The sequence below is a fragment of the Amblyraja radiata genome, chromosome 10, assembly GCF_010909765.2.
Source record: "Amblyraja radiata isolate CabotCenter1 chromosome 10, sAmbRad1.1.pri, whole genome shotgun sequence".
NCBI classification, from domain to species: Eukaryota; Metazoa; Chordata; class Chondrichthyes; order Rajiformes; family Rajidae; genus Amblyraja; species Amblyraja radiata.
This window is the reverse complement of record NC_045965.1, coordinates 61559722-61576434: the sequence shown is the minus strand read 5'-3', so window position 1 is coordinate 61576434 and position 16713 is coordinate 61559722. Positions and strand designations below refer to the sequence as shown.

The 16713-nt window shown below is 45.6% G+C and overlaps 1 protein-coding gene across 1 annotated transcript in view; it reads right to left on the bottom strand.

The window, feature by feature from the left end:
• Positions 1–16713, bottom strand: part of LOC116977409 (outer dense fiber protein 2-like) — a 38423-nt gene that overhangs the window by 11026 nt on the left and 10684 nt on the right. The window contains exons 3-5 of the mRNA XM_033027837.1: positions 15346–15518; positions 6142–6268; positions 1394–1525 (exon numbers count right to left, since the gene is read on the bottom strand). Coding sequence (XP_032883728.1) covers positions 1394–1525; positions 6142–6268; positions 15346–15518 — 432 coding nt within the window. The remainder of the gene's footprint in view (positions 1–1393; positions 1526–6141; positions 6269–15345; positions 15519–16713) is intronic.

Here is a 16713-nt window from a genome sequence, read left to right as displayed (position 1 = left end):
CGTGGATGAGAAAGTGAGATAATTTAGAACTCGTGTGAACGGGTGATCGACAGATGGCATGGACCCAGTGGGCAGAAGGTGCTGTTTCCATGCTGTATCTATAAACTAAACTAAACCTCCAAAGCAGTAAAGATACCAAATATTTGATACTACTGTTGCAGAAGTCTGCAGTGATTCTGACCGTGGGAAATAATATTTCAAACATTGAAATATTCCTTTTTCCCCTGAATGTGGGACAACTCTAACATATCGAGCTGGTGTGCGTGGAACAGATAGATCAAAAAACATTTTGAACATGTTTAGTAACCTAAAAGGAGCATTACAGGGAATAAAAGACCTGCCTTTCAAGTCCTTTTCAGTATTTCCCTAATGTATGACATACTTTGCCCTCAGTATAGTTTAGAGATACAGCGCGGAAATCAGACCGCACCGACCAGCGATCCCCACACACTAACACTATCCCACACACACTAGGGACAATTTACATTTATACCAAGCCAATTAACCGACAAACCTGTATGTCTTTGGAGTCTTGGAGAAAACCCACGCGGTCACAGGGAGAACGTGCAAACTCCATACAGACAGTGCCCGTAGTCAGGATTGAACCCAGGTCTCTGGCACTATAAGCGCTGTAAGGCAACAACGCTAGTGCTGCGCCACCGATCTGCCTTTGCTCATTGCTTGACTATATAAAAGAACTGTAAAACCTCTCCCTCTGATCTCAAGTGCTATTCTCACGAGGTTGCCATTTTATTTTGAATTCTAAATCGGCCTCTCCATATTTTCCAACTTCAAAAGGCGATCATTAGAATTCTCTTTTTTGTTAGTGACAAAGACGTTGCTATGACAACAACATATAGGGCCTGTCCCACTTAGGCGATTTTTCAGCAGACAAGTTCACGGCACTCGCTTGAAAAACCGGGAACTGGAACGGTGAGTGTCAGAGTGGAACACACACACACACACACACATCGAAAAGGCGGGAGCCAGGGAAAGCGAGGGGGGGGGGGGGGGGAGCGCTGTCTGAAATTCACACGGTGCAAAGCCAATAACCAGAGATACACAGCTGTGAAGTTTAGCGGACATTTAACATCACCGGTCGGTTCTCCTTGGTTCTGAAAACTCGTGCTTGTTTTTTTCCCCACAATCAGCCAATCAAAACCCCACTAAAACTGCACCTACGACTACAAAAGTATCGATTTTCTCCATGGCGACCAATTGTTGAAAAATTTGCGGCGACCATACTGAGGCCGCAACTAGTTCCCAGAATGCGGGAACTCCTCGCGACCATGAAGGAGACTCACCAGAGACCAACAGCGAACATGTGGCGAGCACAGAGTCTCCTGCATTCGCCTAAAAAGTCGCCTAAGTGGGACAGGCCCTTATCTCTTACCGTTCGAGCCCTCAAATCCTCCAGGACCTGTTGTAACCTTTGATTAGCGACGATGGAACTCTCCACCTTCTCCCCAAGCAAGTCCTTCCCTCCGGCTAGTCTGTTACATGCCGAGGTTGAAAGCTGATTCATCTGCAGCGATGGAAAGATGCATCGTGACAAACGCATTTCATGGAATTGCATAGAACACACAGCACAAATACTGATGCACACATACTCCACTCCTTGGAGCGCAGGAGCCTGAGGGTATTAGATCATGAGGAGTAGATAGGGTAAATGCAGAAAAGATTTATGAGGATGTTGTCGGGACTCAAAGGCCTGAGCCACAGTTTAGTTTAGTTTATTGGCATGTGTACCGAGGTACAGTGAAAAGCTTTTTGTTGCGTGCTAATCAGTCAGCAGAAAGACAATACATGACTGGCTCCTCCCCTTTCTTTCTTCTTCCCGCCCCCCCCACCCTCACATCAGTCTGAAGAAGAATTTCGACCCGAAACGTTGCCTATTTCCTTCGCTCCATAGAGGCTGCCTCACCCGCTGAGTTTCTCCAACATTTTTGTCTACCGCATGATTACAATCAATCCATTTACAGTGTATAGATACATGATAAGGGAATAACGTTTAGTGCAAAGTGCACCTGGAGAAAACCCACACAGCCACAGGGAGAACATACAAATCCGGTTCAGGATAGTCCGAGGGACATCAAAGAGGTAGATAGTAGTTCAGCACTGCTGTCGGGTTGTGGTAGGATGGTTCAGTTGCCTGATAACACCTGGGAAGAAACGGTCCCTGCCGGGAGTCGAAATAAGAACAGATCTGAGAGGAGTTTAACAAGATCATAGTTAAAGTTAGAAATGTTGCTGTAGGAATACAGATTTATGAGTGTGGAGCGTTTGGAATGTGAATTTGTAGATCTGCTTCTGTGGCTCGCACGAGGTTGAGCAGACTAGGACTCTATTCCTCAGAGCGTCGGAGGAGGAGGGGCGATCTTATAGAGGTGTACAAAGAATAGATCGTGAGAAGAATTGAGAACCTGAGGACACAGATTGAAGGTGAGGGGAGAAAGATATAAAACTTTTTATTTTTTTAAACACACCGAGTAGTGGGTGGATGAAACGAATTGCCAGACGAGGTAGTTGAGACTATAACAACATTAAAAAACCATGTGGACAGGTACATGGATAGGATAAGGCCAAACAGGTGGGACTAGTGTAGATGGGGCATGTTTGTCAGCGTAGACAAGTTGGGCTGAAGGACCTGTTTCCATGTTGTGTCACTCAATGACTCTAATAGAGGCCAATCAGCAAGTCAAACATATCTCGAAGATTCACCACCGTCTGACTACGTCTTTGGAATGCGGAGTTAAACCGGAGCACCCGGAGAAAACCCACGTGGTCACGGGGAAAAGGTACAAAGGTACAAACCCCATACAGACAGCATCCGTAGTCGGGATCGTACTTGGATCTCTGGTGCTGTAAGCGCTGTAAGGCAGCAACTCTACCACTGTGCCGCCCGCTTCAAGTAACCTCTGAATAATCTGAATTAGTGCAGTGTTTCACCTCAAATAAGTGACAATTTGAAATTATCTTGTCTTGTTTTAGATATTATTAAAAAAAGTCACAATAGTCTTCCTCCAAAAAAAGACATAAAGAGTAACAGCAGGTTAGGCAGCATAGCATCTGTGGAGAACATAATTAGGTTCCTTTGCTCCATAGATGCTGCCTCACCTGCTGAGTTTCTCCAGCGATTTTTATCTACCTTAAATAGGTGATGGTTCAGGTTGGGGTTCTTCTTCAAACTCACATAGATAGGTGATGTTTCAGGTCGGGACCGTTCTTTAAAGCAAAGGACAGCTGAAGTCTGAAGTAGGGTCCCAATCCAAAAAACATCACCTATCCATGTTCTCCACTGATGCTGCCTGACCTATTTAGTTACTCCAGCAGTCTTTTTTTTGTAAAGCAGCACCTGCAGTTCCTTGTTTCTACTCTTCCTCTCTATGATGGCATTGCAATGATTACGGAGGATGCCATCTCAACGGCAATTCACTCCGCCCTCTCCCACCTCGACAACAGAGACACTTACGCAAGAATGCTGTTCATCGATTACAGCTCAGCATTCAACACCATTATACCCTCTAAACTGATCACCAAACTCGGTAACGTGGGCATCGACCCCCCCCCTCTGCAACTGGATACTGGACTTTCTAACCAACAGACCCCAGTCTGTTAGGTTAGACAAGCACACCTCTTCAACCCTCACCCTGAACACTGGCGTTCCACAGGGCTGTGTGCTGAGCCCCCTCCTCTACTCCCTCTTCACCTACGACTGCACACGTGTACATGGTACTAACACCATCATCAAGTATGCAGATGATACAACGGTGATTGACCTCATCAGCAACAACGATGAGTCGGCCTATAGGGAGGAGGTCCAGCTCCTAGCAGCATGGTGCGCTGACAACAACCTGGCCCTTAACTCCAAGAAGACCAAGGAGCTCATTGTAGACTTCAGGAAGTCTAGGGGCGGCACGCACACCCCCATCCCCATCAACGGGACGGAGGTGGAACGTGTTTCCAGCTTCAGGTTCCTGGGGGTCAACATCTCCGATGACCTCTCTTGGACCCACAATACCTCAACTCTGGTCAAGAAGGCTCACCAGCGTCTCTTCTTCCTGAGGAGACTGAAGAAGGTCCATCTGTCTCCTCAGATTCTGGTGAACTTCTACCGCTGCACCATCGAGAGCATCCTTACCAACTGTATCACAGTATGGTATGGCAACTGCTCTGTCTCCGACCGGAAAGCACTGCAGCGGGTGGTGAAAATTGCCCAACGCATCACCGGTTCCTCGCTCCCCTCCATTGAGTCTGTCCAAAGCAAGCGATATCTGCGAAGGGCGCTCAGCATCGCCAAGGACTGCTCTCACCCCAACCATGGACTGTTTACCCTCCTACCATCCGGGAGGCGCTACAGGTCTCTCCGTTGCCGGACCAGCAGGTCCAGGAACAGCTTCTTCCCTGCGGCTGTCACACTACTCAACAATGTACCTCGGTGACTGCCAATCACCCCCCCCCCCCCGGAAACTCCTCCCACAGGAAAAACACTATGACTGTATGCATGTAAATAGTTTTATTTATTGAAATCATATTCTATGTCGCTCTTCCAGGGAGATGCTAACTGCATTTCGTTGTCTCTGTACTGTACACTGACAATGACAATTAAAATTGAATCTGAATCTGATCTGCTGCTTGGAATCTCGATCTTCTAATCACTGTTGACTGGCAACATATTAATCCCATTAAAACTCTCACCTCATACATCGAACCTGCAAAGGAAATGTTCAATTATCTGACTCCCATTGATCACAACTCTTCAAAACTTGTTAGTCAGCCAGGGCTGTCTCTAACCTGTCAAGATCAAATGTCTTAACTATCCTCGTTAACCATTTTGTATTTCTTTCACTGCTAATAGATGACATTAAATCTTTAAATGGCTTAAAATGTGATTTTCTTTCCCAGTATTTTGTTTGTGGAGGAGTTTTGAGATTTCTCTCCACCACATGGGTGGCACGGCGTTGCAGCGGTAGTTGCTGCCTTACAGCGCCAGAAACCCGGGTTCTATCCTGACTACTGGTGCTTGTCTGCACGGAGTTTGTACGTTCTCACCGTGACCTACTTGGGTTTTCTCCGGGATCTCCGGTTTCCTCCCACACTCCAAAGACGTGCAGGTTTGTAGGTTGATTGTCTTGGTGTAAATGTAAAAGTCCCGTGTGTTTGTGTGTGTGTGTGTGTGTGTGTGTGTGTGTGTGTGTAGGGTAGTTAATGTGCGGGGATTGCTGGTTAGTGTGGACTTGGTGGGCCGAAGGGCCTGTTTCCGTGCTGTATCTCTAAACATATCTCCATAGGCATATCCAGATGAAATCAGCCCGTCCCTGCAGTAATTTGATGTGCACGTTGAAATCCTGGAAGATCTGGCTAATTTACCGATCATAGATCATACACAAGAAAAGACACAAAGTGCTGGAGAAACTCAGCGGGTGAGGCAGCATCTATAGAGCGAAGGAAATAGGCAACGTTTTGGGTTGAGATCCTTCTTCAGACTGATGTGAGGGTGTGGGGTGGTAGTTTACACGCCAGCGGTATGAACATTAACTTCTCCAATTTTAGGTAGTCCCTGCTTTCCCCTTCTTTCCCCTCCGCTTCCCAGCTCTCCTACAGCTCACTGTCTCCGCCTCTTCCTTTCTACTTCCCCCCCCCCCTCACCCCCACATCAGTCTGAAGAAGGGTCTCGATTTCCTTCGCTCCATAGATGCTGCCTCACCCGCTGAGTTTCTCCAGCATTTTTGTCTACCTTCGATTTTCCAGCATTTACTGTTCCTTCTTAAACACAAAGTTCTGGAGTAACTCAGCGGGTCAGGCAGCATTTCTGGAGAACATGGATTTAGAAGGATACCTATTCATGTTCTCCAGTTGCTGCATGACCTGCTGAGTTACTCCAGCACTTGGTGTGCTTTTTTTTTGTAAACCAGCATCTGCAGTTCCTTTGTTTCTAAATTCTGACTGCTCCACTGCAAAATCTCTCCAAGGTATGCCTGCTATGAACACGTTCTCCCCCTCTCTCCTCAGGACAGTCTGAAGGAGGGTCCTGACCCGAAACCTAATCCCATCACCTAATCTGTGTTCTCCAAGGATGCTGCCTGATCTGCTGAGTTCCTACAGTACTTTGTCTTGCCTTTAGTCGTACTTTGTACTCACCTGGATTAATTCTACAATGGAATTTTTTAGCGTTGCCACTTGGTTTTCTGCAGCGATGGATGCTGTTTCAGCTTCTTTCAGTGCCACCACCAGCTTGTTCTCTTCAGTAAGACTTTCATTTTCCTTCCTAAATTGTGAGAAAGGAGGCACCAGATCAGTTTCCAACTACACACCAGTCAATAATTTAAGATTCAAGGCAGCAAATGTAAAATGGATGACGAGAGATACTGAGACCCAGTCCTGTTCTGGCCTTTCCTCGCCTCCATGTTATTTTCCTCCTCCCTCACCACCTCTACTCTCAGTATGAAGAAGGGTTCCCACCCAAAACGTCACCTGCTCCTTTTCTCCAGTGATTCTGCCCGACCCGCTGAGTTACTCCAGCATTTTGTGACTACCTCTGGTATCAACCTGCATCTGCAGTTCCTTCCTACAGACGTATTGACTCCAGTAGTTGGAATGTCATGTTGGAACTATATATATTTTTGTGGGCAGTGGGAAATCTGTTAGTAAAACGACAAAAACATTTAAATCGAAAATACAGGCTACCACCGACACAGGCAGGAAGATTATAATGGTACTGAAATAGAAGCAAAGTGCTGGAAATAATGCCTCAAGGCAGTGTGTGGGAGGAGAAATAGAGTTAATGTTTCAGCTAAAGATTCTTCAATAGGACTGGGAAAGAGTGAAAGGAGTTGTAGAGACCATCAGAAAGGAATGGATCGGGCTGTGGATGCAGCCCAGGCCATCACACAAACCAACCTTCCTTCCATTGACTTCATTTATACCTCACGTTGGCTTTGCTGGCTTTACCTAGCACTAAACGTTATTCCCTTATCATGTATCTATACACAGTAAATGGATCGATTGTAATCATGTATTGTCTTTCTGCTGACTGGTTAGCATGCAACAAAAAGCTTTTCACTGTACCTCGGTACACGTGACAATAAAATAACTTGAACAGATGGGGGAAAGGTGTGAGGGATAAGATGATTAAACCACCATCATTGCGAGGGGCCGAGTGATTGAAGTCACCGACCTTTTGATGGGCCGAGAAGTTGGAATCACCAACCTTGTGATTCGAACAAACAGTCAGACCTTCAGAGCTGTTGATAACATTGTAGAATAACAAGATGAGGTAAGGAATGTAGCTGACAACACAGAAGCTATTATTTAGGTCAAAGGCAATTAAGTAGGTTAGGGCAACAGCTACTGAGCATGCTTAATAAAATAAATGAATATTAACTTTACGCCCCTCATGACAAAGAACCTAATTTAAATGTACATACGATGTATGATGTGGAAGGAGAGGGAATGATTGATGACGCACGGAGGGGAGGGTTAGAAGATTGTGAACCTCGGTACCCTGATTGGAAGGGGTCAGAAGGGGAGGCGTCCGATCAATAAAGACTGTATACTGAATTGTATAAAAATAGACGTTTTTCCTTTGCTCGGTGTGTCTCAACTTGGAGAGGCACCCGATTCTGCAGACTCGCAAATAAAGCATTTCTTGTTTCCACGATTTAGTCTCTGAGTAGTGATTGTGAGCACAAACCATATATCTCACAAGTTGGGGGCTCGTCCGAGATCGCCACTCCGGCCGCTTGACGGAGGCACGAAAGGAAGGGAAGGTGCATCCTGCTGATTTCAGCAGTCTCTGATCTCCTTGCTTGCCGTCAGCGGTTTGAGCGAGTGATATTCGGACAAGAGACTCTGGAAACAAGAGGGAATCCGGTGAAAGGGATCAATCAATCGAGCAATTCCTGTGCACAGGACTCGGGTAAGAATATTGACTATTAAGTATTACTCGGGCGATTGGGTTCTGTTGGACGGGAAAAGGTCTGACAGGGATGGGTAACCGGAACGGGCAAAGTAAGGGCCCGGGGGAAAAGGCTCAAACTGGTGAAGAGCCGCACATTCCGCCTGATAGTCCATTGGGGCGGATGTTGCACGGATGAGGTGAGGGGGGGTCTCTGGCTAAAAGTAAGAAAGTCATGATAAAGTATTGTTACTTTGAATGGCCAAAGGAACCCATAAAAGGGGTGAATGGAGGGACCAAGGTTGGGGTCCCCCGGGAAATAAAGAACAAGGATCAGGGGGATGGCGCACCGGGCCATCCCGGTGTTATCATTGTCACAAAGATGGACACATTAAAAGAGAATGTCCAAAGATAAGGCATGAAGTACAATCGTACACACTGATGGAGGAATAGGGGGGTCAGGGGTTCCCCTCCTTGGGGTGTGTAGGACGTACACGGGAACCCTTGGTAAACTTAAAGTAGGTCCCCAAGGAGAAGACACGGTATTTATGGTGGACTCAGGGGCGGAAAGATCAAGTGTAACCAGGATACCGGAGGGAATGGGATTAGGGGAAAAGCAAGTCAAAATCTCTGGAGTAGGGGGAAAGGTAATGACAGCTCCCGAGATAGAAGGAGTAATGGTAAGATATGAAAATCGAGAGGCCATGGAAGACTTAATCCTGGTGCCCCAGGCAGGAATAAATCTGATGGGAAGGGACTTTCAAATTCAATTAGGAATGGGCACAGCTCCCGTAGGTGGACAGATTATAGTACAACTATATAAATTGACGACCGAAGATGAAGAAAGAATAGTCTCACAGGTGTGGGCAAGAGAGGGAAATAGGGGAGGGCTTAGAATACCACCTCTGAGGATAGCCTTGCGAGAAGGAAGTGAAGTAGTACAAGTAAGACAGTATCCGATTTCAATGGAAGGAAGGAAAGGGCTGCAGCCAATTATAGAAAACTTACTGAAGGATGGAGTATTGGAGAGTTGTATGTCCCCCTACAACACGCCAACACTCCCTGTAAGAAAGACTGACGGAACGTTCCGACTGGTCCAGGACCTAAGAGAATTGAATAGGGTAGTTAGGGCTCGACACCCGGTAGTCCCAAATCCTTATACCATAATGGGACGTATACCCCCTAACCATAGGTGGTTCAGTGTGGTAGATCTGAAAGACGCCTTTTGGAGCTGCCCCCTGGCTGAGGAAAGTAGAGACCTCTTTGCATTCGAGTGGGAAAACCCAGACACACTGAGGAAGCAACAGTATCGATGGACTGTGCTCCCTCAGGGATTTACTGAATCCCCGAATCTGTTCGGGCAAATATTAGAACAAGTATTAGAGGATGTTCCCAGGACCTATGGGACACAATTATTGCAGTACATAGATGATTTGTACTCTCAGGCGGAGAAGAAGTGCCAGTAAGGGATGCAACCATAACCCTCTTAAACTTTTTAGGGGAAAAGGGATTGAGAGTGTCCAAAAATAAACTACAATTTGTTGAACAGGAGGTTAAATATCTAGGACACCTGATTAGTGACGGGAAAAGGAGAATAAACCCCGAAAGAATAGCTGGGATCACCGGGCTGCCGATGCCAAGGAACAAAAAATAAATCAGGACGTTTCTCGGGTTAATTGGATACTGTAGATTATGGATAGACAATTACACCCGACAAGTCAAGTTCTTGTATGATAAATTGTGTGAGGAGACTGATAAAGTACAATGGGATTCTGAGGACGAACAGAGATTTGGAGAAATAAAGAATAGCCTGATCACCGCACCGGTACTGACCCTCCCGTCCATCGATCAACCATTCTATCTCTTTGTTAATGCGGAGAATGGAATTGCGTTGGGGGTACTGACACAAAAGAGAGGAGGGAAGCGACAGCCAGTCGCATTCCTTTCTAAACTCTTGGATCCGGTATCACGAGGGTGGCCTGTATGTATTCAAGCGGTCGCAGCAACAGCAATATTAGTGGAAGAAAGTAGAAAATTGACATTTGGAGGTGACCTGGTAGTATCTACTCCCCACACGGTCCGGACAATACTAACTCAGAAGTCCAACCGGTGGTTGACTGACTCCAGGATCCTAAAGTACGAAGTGATACTTATGGAAAAAGACGATTTGACCATTCTGACCGATAAGAATTTAAACCCTTCCCAGTTTTTATACTCGGCGGACGACGAGCAGGAAGGGCAGAGACCAGAACACTACTGTAGCGAAGTTATAGAACTACAGACCAAGAGCAGGGAGGATTTGGAGGAGCAGCCTCTGGTAGAGGGAGAAAGGTGGTTTATAGACGGTTCTTCCCGCTGTATAAATGGAAAAAGATATAGTGGGTATGCCATAATAGGAGGAGAAGGATTTGAAGGAGTGGAGGCGGGCAGGTTGCCATGTAGTTGGTCGGCTCAGTCATGTGAATTGTATGCCTTAATACGGGCGTTAGAATTGTTGGAGGGGAAGGAAGGAACGGTGTACACCGACTCCAAATATGCATTTGGAGTAGTGCACACGTTTGGGAGAATATGGAAAGAGAGGGGGATGATTACAGCAAGAGGAAAGGAGTTGGCACATGAGCAATTAATTGAGAAGGCGCTGGAAGCATTACATTTGCCAGAAAGGATAGCGGTGGTCCATGTGGCGGGACACCAAAAGGGGAACTCATTAGAAGCAAGGGGAAATGAAGCGGCAGACGGAGCCGCCAAAAAGGTAGCGACAGAAGGAACAGTGAGGATGTTGTCTTTAATACCATTAAGGGAAGGAGTAGGAAAGATACCTGTATTCTCACAGGAGGAGGAGGATAAAATGAATGAGTTAGGGGCTCGGCGTTCCACTGACGGGAGGTGGTGGACGCCAGATGGGAAACAAATGTTAACCAAAGGATTAACTCGGGATTTGATGACACAACTGCACTCCCAGTCACATTGGGGAGCACAGGCCCTGTGTGACACACTACTACGGACCTACGCTTGCCGAGGTATCTATACTTTGGCTAAGCAGACAGTCTCCGGTTGTGTGTTATGTCAGAGGGTTAACAAGAAGGTAATGAGAGCTGTCCCTGGTGGAGGACAACAATTGGCTATAAGACCCTTCCAGAGAATACAGGTAGATTTTACAGAACTTCCAAGAATACAAAGGTGGAAGTACCTCCTAGTAGTTGTAGACCATTTCACCAGGTGGGTGGAAGCATTTCCCACGATAAATGCCACCGCTCAGGAAGTAACCCGGATATTATTAGAACAAATCATTCCCCGATACGGGGACATCGAATCCATAGATTCCGACCGAGGAACACATTTTGCCTCTAAGGTTCACCTGTTGGTTTGCAGTACCTTGGGAATAAATTGGAAATTGCATACACCCTGGCACCCCCAGAGTTCTGGGCGAGTGGAAAGAATGAATGCAACCCTTAAAACACAGTTAACTAAGTTAATGGAGGAAACCAGACTACCCTGGGCTAAGTGTTTACCAATTGCATTATTAAGAATACGAACGGCACCCCGTAAAGATATTGCGGTGTCTCCCTACGAAATGTTGTTTGGGCTGCCCTATCTTGGAAAGGTAGAGGGCACGCCGACCTTCGAAGGCAGCGATGTGTTCCTGAGGAACTATTTACTGGCAGTGTCTCGTTCCCTTGCAGAATTAAAAAGAAAAGGACTATTGGCACAAAGTCCACCACTCGACTTTCCAATACACGCTATAAAGGCCGGTGACTGGGTACTGATTAAAAGTTGGAAGGAGGAGAAACTGCAGCCCCGGTGGACTGGCCCATACCTGGCATTGCTGACAACGGAGACAGCAGTACGAACAAAAGAAAAAGGGTGGACACATGCGACCCGGGTTAAAGGACCCGTTGACTCGCCGTCAGTTCCTGAGAAAGACGATCAGTGGACGGTATTACTAACTATGTATGTAACCATTATAAGAAGTGTTAATAACTGTGATAAGTGCTACCATCCTATCAGATATGGAGGGCGAACAACCAGATCATTTACCTATCATTCCCATTTAAGTGATGATTGCTACGACCTAAGGACTAGAGCTGTTTGTCAGGACGGGGGGGAGGGGGTATTATGTAGTAGAAAATAAGGGACATGTAGGAAGTTTTGGGCACATTACCTGCCCAAAAGGGGAGAAATGGGTCTGCATGACCAAGAGAGGACAGTTAGGCATCCCTTCCCGAGCCAGGGAGGAAACATTAGACAAAATTAAGGAGGTAGTGATAGGGAAGTTAGCAGAAGCAGTAGTCAACAAACCTCCCCCACCTTCCCAGCCTCAACTGCACCAGACTATGTATGATGAAATAAAGCAGCAGATTGAGATCCCGGAAGTGGAGAGAAACTTGTTTGTGGACTTGGCCCTCCGGATAGCCAGAACCCTGAATGTGACTAACTGTTGGGTTTGCGGAGGACCGCTGATGAGCTCACGCTGGCCATGGAGAGGATCTATCATTGAGGTATGGGACCTGATAAAGTGGAATTTGACGGTGGGAAGAGATCGAAGTCCCCAGGAATGGGTCCTGACACACACCCCGGTTGGAACTGAGTGTATCGCCAGGCCCTGGGCAAAGGATGCCATCCTAGTAGGCAGCAGCCCCTGCCAGCGCATCATCACCCAGTGGCCAAATCAATCCCGAGTGTGGTGGCCAGAGGAACCTCAATGGTATCCCACTGTAAAGGATGAAGGAAACTGTACTATCTGGATGAAGACTGATGGAAGCGAATCGACTGGATTATGGAATTGCACCGGGAACAACCCTTACCAGGGAATCCCAGTGTTGCAGGACATATGGGACAATGTTACCTCTAGTGGACCGGCCCCTGAAGGACTGCTATGGATATGCGGACACAAGGCATACTCGTTATTGCCAGAAAAATGGAGTGGGACTTGTTTAATTGGACTGGTACAACCAGGGTTTTTTTTGTTGACCACTGAGGAGGGGCGGTCACTAGGAACACCCATCTTTGACGAACTACACCGAACGAAGAGAAGAATGGACATCGGAAAATGGGAAAATGATGAGTGGCCACCTGCAAGAATCATCTCATATTATGGACCAGCCACTTGGGCACAGGACGGATCCTGGGGCTACCGGACCCCAGTGTATATGTTAAATCGGATCATAAGACTACAGGCAGTGCTGGAAGTAATTACTAACCAGACTGCATCTGCACTAGAGATGTTGGCGAAGCAGCAGACACAGATGAGAACAGCGATATACCAAAACCGTTTGGCCTTAGACTACTTACTAGCCGAAGAGGGAGGAGTATGCGGAAAATTCAACCTCTCTAATTGCTGCCTAAACATAGATGACAACGGGCAAGCAGTAATGGGTATATCAGAAGGAATCAGAAAAATAGCACATGTCCCGGTACAGAGATGGAACACAATCATGGGAGCAGGATGGTAGGATTAAATCTTAGGAGGAGCCTGGTGGAAAGCGGTGGGACTGGTGATTTTATGGGCATTAGCTGCATTGATCATTATCCCCTGTTGTATACCATGTCTCAGGGTTCTTATAACTAGAAGTATAAGCCAAATGCAGGCAGTTGTAGTCCCCATGGGGGAGAAAGGGGGCGTCCAGAAGATAATGATAATGAGGCCGAGGGAGGACCCAGAGGAAAGAGAGATAAAAATAATGTTATTAGCTTTGGAACAGCAGGAAGTCTAGGAATGGGGTTTAATACAGGATGCGTAGCAAAAGAAAAAGGGAGGATTGTGAGGGATAAGATGATTAAACCACCACCATTGTGAGGGGCCGAGTGATTGAAGTCACCGACCTTGTGATGGGCCGAGAGGTTGGAATCACCAACCTTGTGATTCGAACAAACAGTCAGACCTTCAGAGCTGTTGATAACATTGTAGAATAACAAGATGAGGTTAGGAATGTAGCTGACAACACAGAAGCTATTCTTTAGGTCAAAGGCAATTAAGTAGGTTAGGGCAACAGCTACTGAGCATGCTTAATAAAATAAATGAATATTAACTTTACGCCCCTCATGACAAAGAACCTAATTTAAATGTACATGCGATGTATGATGTGGGAGGAGAGGGAATGATTGATGACGCACGGAGGGGAGGGTTGGAAGACTGTGAACCTCGGTACCCTGATTGGAAGGGGTCAGAAGGGGAGGCGTCCGATCAATAAAGACTGTATACTGAATTGTATAAAAATAGACGTTTTTCCTTTGCTCGGTGTGTCTCAACTTGGAGAGGCACCCGATTCTGCAGACTCGCAAATAAAGCATTTCTTGTTTCCACGATTTAGTTTCCGAGTAGTGATTGTGAGCACAAACCATATATCTCACAAAGGGAATATCAGGAAAGAATTTGGTCAGACCACATTAGGAGTGTTGTGCACTGTTCTGGTCACCTTGCCAGAGGAATGATGTATAAAGCTTGCAAAAATATTTACAAAATGCTACTAGGTCTGGAGAGTTTGAGTTACAAGAAGAGGCTGGGTCTTTTTTGACTGCAGTACAGGAGGCTGAGGGGAGACCCTACAGAGATTTAGAAGATCACGAGGGACATAGATAAAGTGAATAACCATAGTCTCGGGGTAGGGGAGCCTAAAACTAGAGGGCATAGGTCTAAGATGAAAGGGAAAAGATTTTAAAAGGAGCAACCTTTTCACACAGTGGGTTGTGCGTACGTGAAACAAACTGCTTGAGGAAGTGGTAGAGGTTGGTACAATTTGGGCATTTAAAGGAAATTTGAGCAGGTACATGGATAAAGTCACATAGTGAGGATACATCTCTTCAGCCCAACCTGTCTGTGCCAGTCGTAAGTCATATGAGCAGAATTAGGCCAATTGGCCCATCGAGTCTATTCCACCATTTAATCATGGGTGATCTATCTTTCCTTCTCAATCCCGTTCTCCTGCCTTCTCCTCGCAACCTTTGACAGCCTTATGAATCAAGAACCTAAAGATAAGAAATAGATCGGAAAGGTTTGGAAGAATGTGGGCCAGGTACAGACATGTGCGACTAGGTTGCTACGCAACTTGGGTGGCCCTGGACAAGTGGGGCCGTGGGGCCTGTTTCCATGCTGTGGAGCTCTGTGATTCTAACAAGACATGAGGTATGGATGACATGCATCATTTACAGGGAGTTGGCATTAGTTCAATTTAGCATCATGGCCGGCAGAGCGGTAGTGGGCCGAAGGGCCTGTCCATGTGCTGTACCACTCTCTGTTTTATGCTTCTTCTCAAAGTTCCTTTCAATTTAATTCCAGCCTTATTGCCCTTGGTTATCCCTCGATAGATCATTTGTCCCGAGGAGTTTACATTTCTCAATAAAAAAGTGTATTATTGGAATACTGGTTTAAATATCAGACGGCCTAATTTCACATGAATGTCTTTAAGCATTCACACTTGCACTATCTCACAGATAACAAATATACTTACCGATTCAGATTCTGTTCTTTCTGTAGCTTTGCAAAGCTCTCCCAGATATCTCCATGTCTATAGATTGTTCTGGAAAGTTCCCACGACTGTTTAGCTTCAAGATCTTCGTCCGGGCATTTTGATTTAGCCGAGTCAATCAAATCTTCCGCAAACTGTTCACCTGATGTGTTCAGCTTTTGGGGGACAATTTAAACAATTTGCTTTAGAGGTAACAGAGTAATTTATGCAATTTTTATTATTGTCGCGTGAAAAGCTTTTGTGGCGTGCTAACCAGCCAGCGGAAAGACAATACATGATTACTAGAGCCAGGATTTTGCTATAAATGCCATGTGCCTTTTCACGCCTTTTTTGATGATTTTACCGAGATAATGCCTTTTTCACGATCTAGTGCCTAAATCGGTCTTTTTTTGCCGTTTTGCTAAAAGGTCATGCTATTTTCTTAGTTGTGATTACAATGATGTTTTCTATGTTAACACGTTAATATTAATGTTATTATAAACGTGTTAACACAAGATAAATTACAATAAAATTTCCACCACCGGGACGAAACCGGGGGCGCCACCCTCAGTGGTTCAGTCTTCTCCAAAATCTATTTATTGCTTCCAATTTTGCAAACTTCCCACTTTTGCAAACCTATCACTTCCTTGAGAAATGTGTCAAAACATTAGTGAATAACTTGCAGGTTTTCAACAAAGTAACTGACGATATTCGTAAAGTTTCTGGCGATGTAGGCAAAGACATACAAGGAAAATGTGAGAGAGTGATTTTAGCGAACAAAGATCTTGAAGAAATACAAAATATAGCTAAAGTTCTCAAAGGTAGTTGTAATGTACAAGATATCGACATGAATATAGAGTCTGTAGCTTGTTTCTGGTATGCACCAGTGACCTCAGTGAGGTAGAAAGAAGTTTTTCACAACTGAAGCATATTCTGTCTGACAGACGGCATAGTTTAACACCAGATAATTTGAAAAAAATGCTGGTAGTTATGTGTAACCAGGCAATTTTGGTCATTTACTGTAGTGTACCTTTCTATTATCATTTTTAACCATATTTTGGTGGTGGAAATAATGTCTTTTAATGCCTTTTTTTAATCAATAAATGCCTTTTTCGTACCTTTTTTGTGATTTTATTATGCCTTTTTGCCTGCCTATTTCAGAGTTTTTTAGTGCCTAAACATCATAGCTCTAATGATTACAATCAAGCCATTTGCAGGGTACAAATACACGATAAGGGAATAACGTTCAGTGCAAGATAAAGCCAGCAATGTCCGATCAAAGATAGTCGAAGGGTCCCCGATGAGGTAGACAGTAGTTCAGGACTGCTCTCTGGTTGTGGTAGGATAGTTCAGTTGCCTGATAACAGCTGG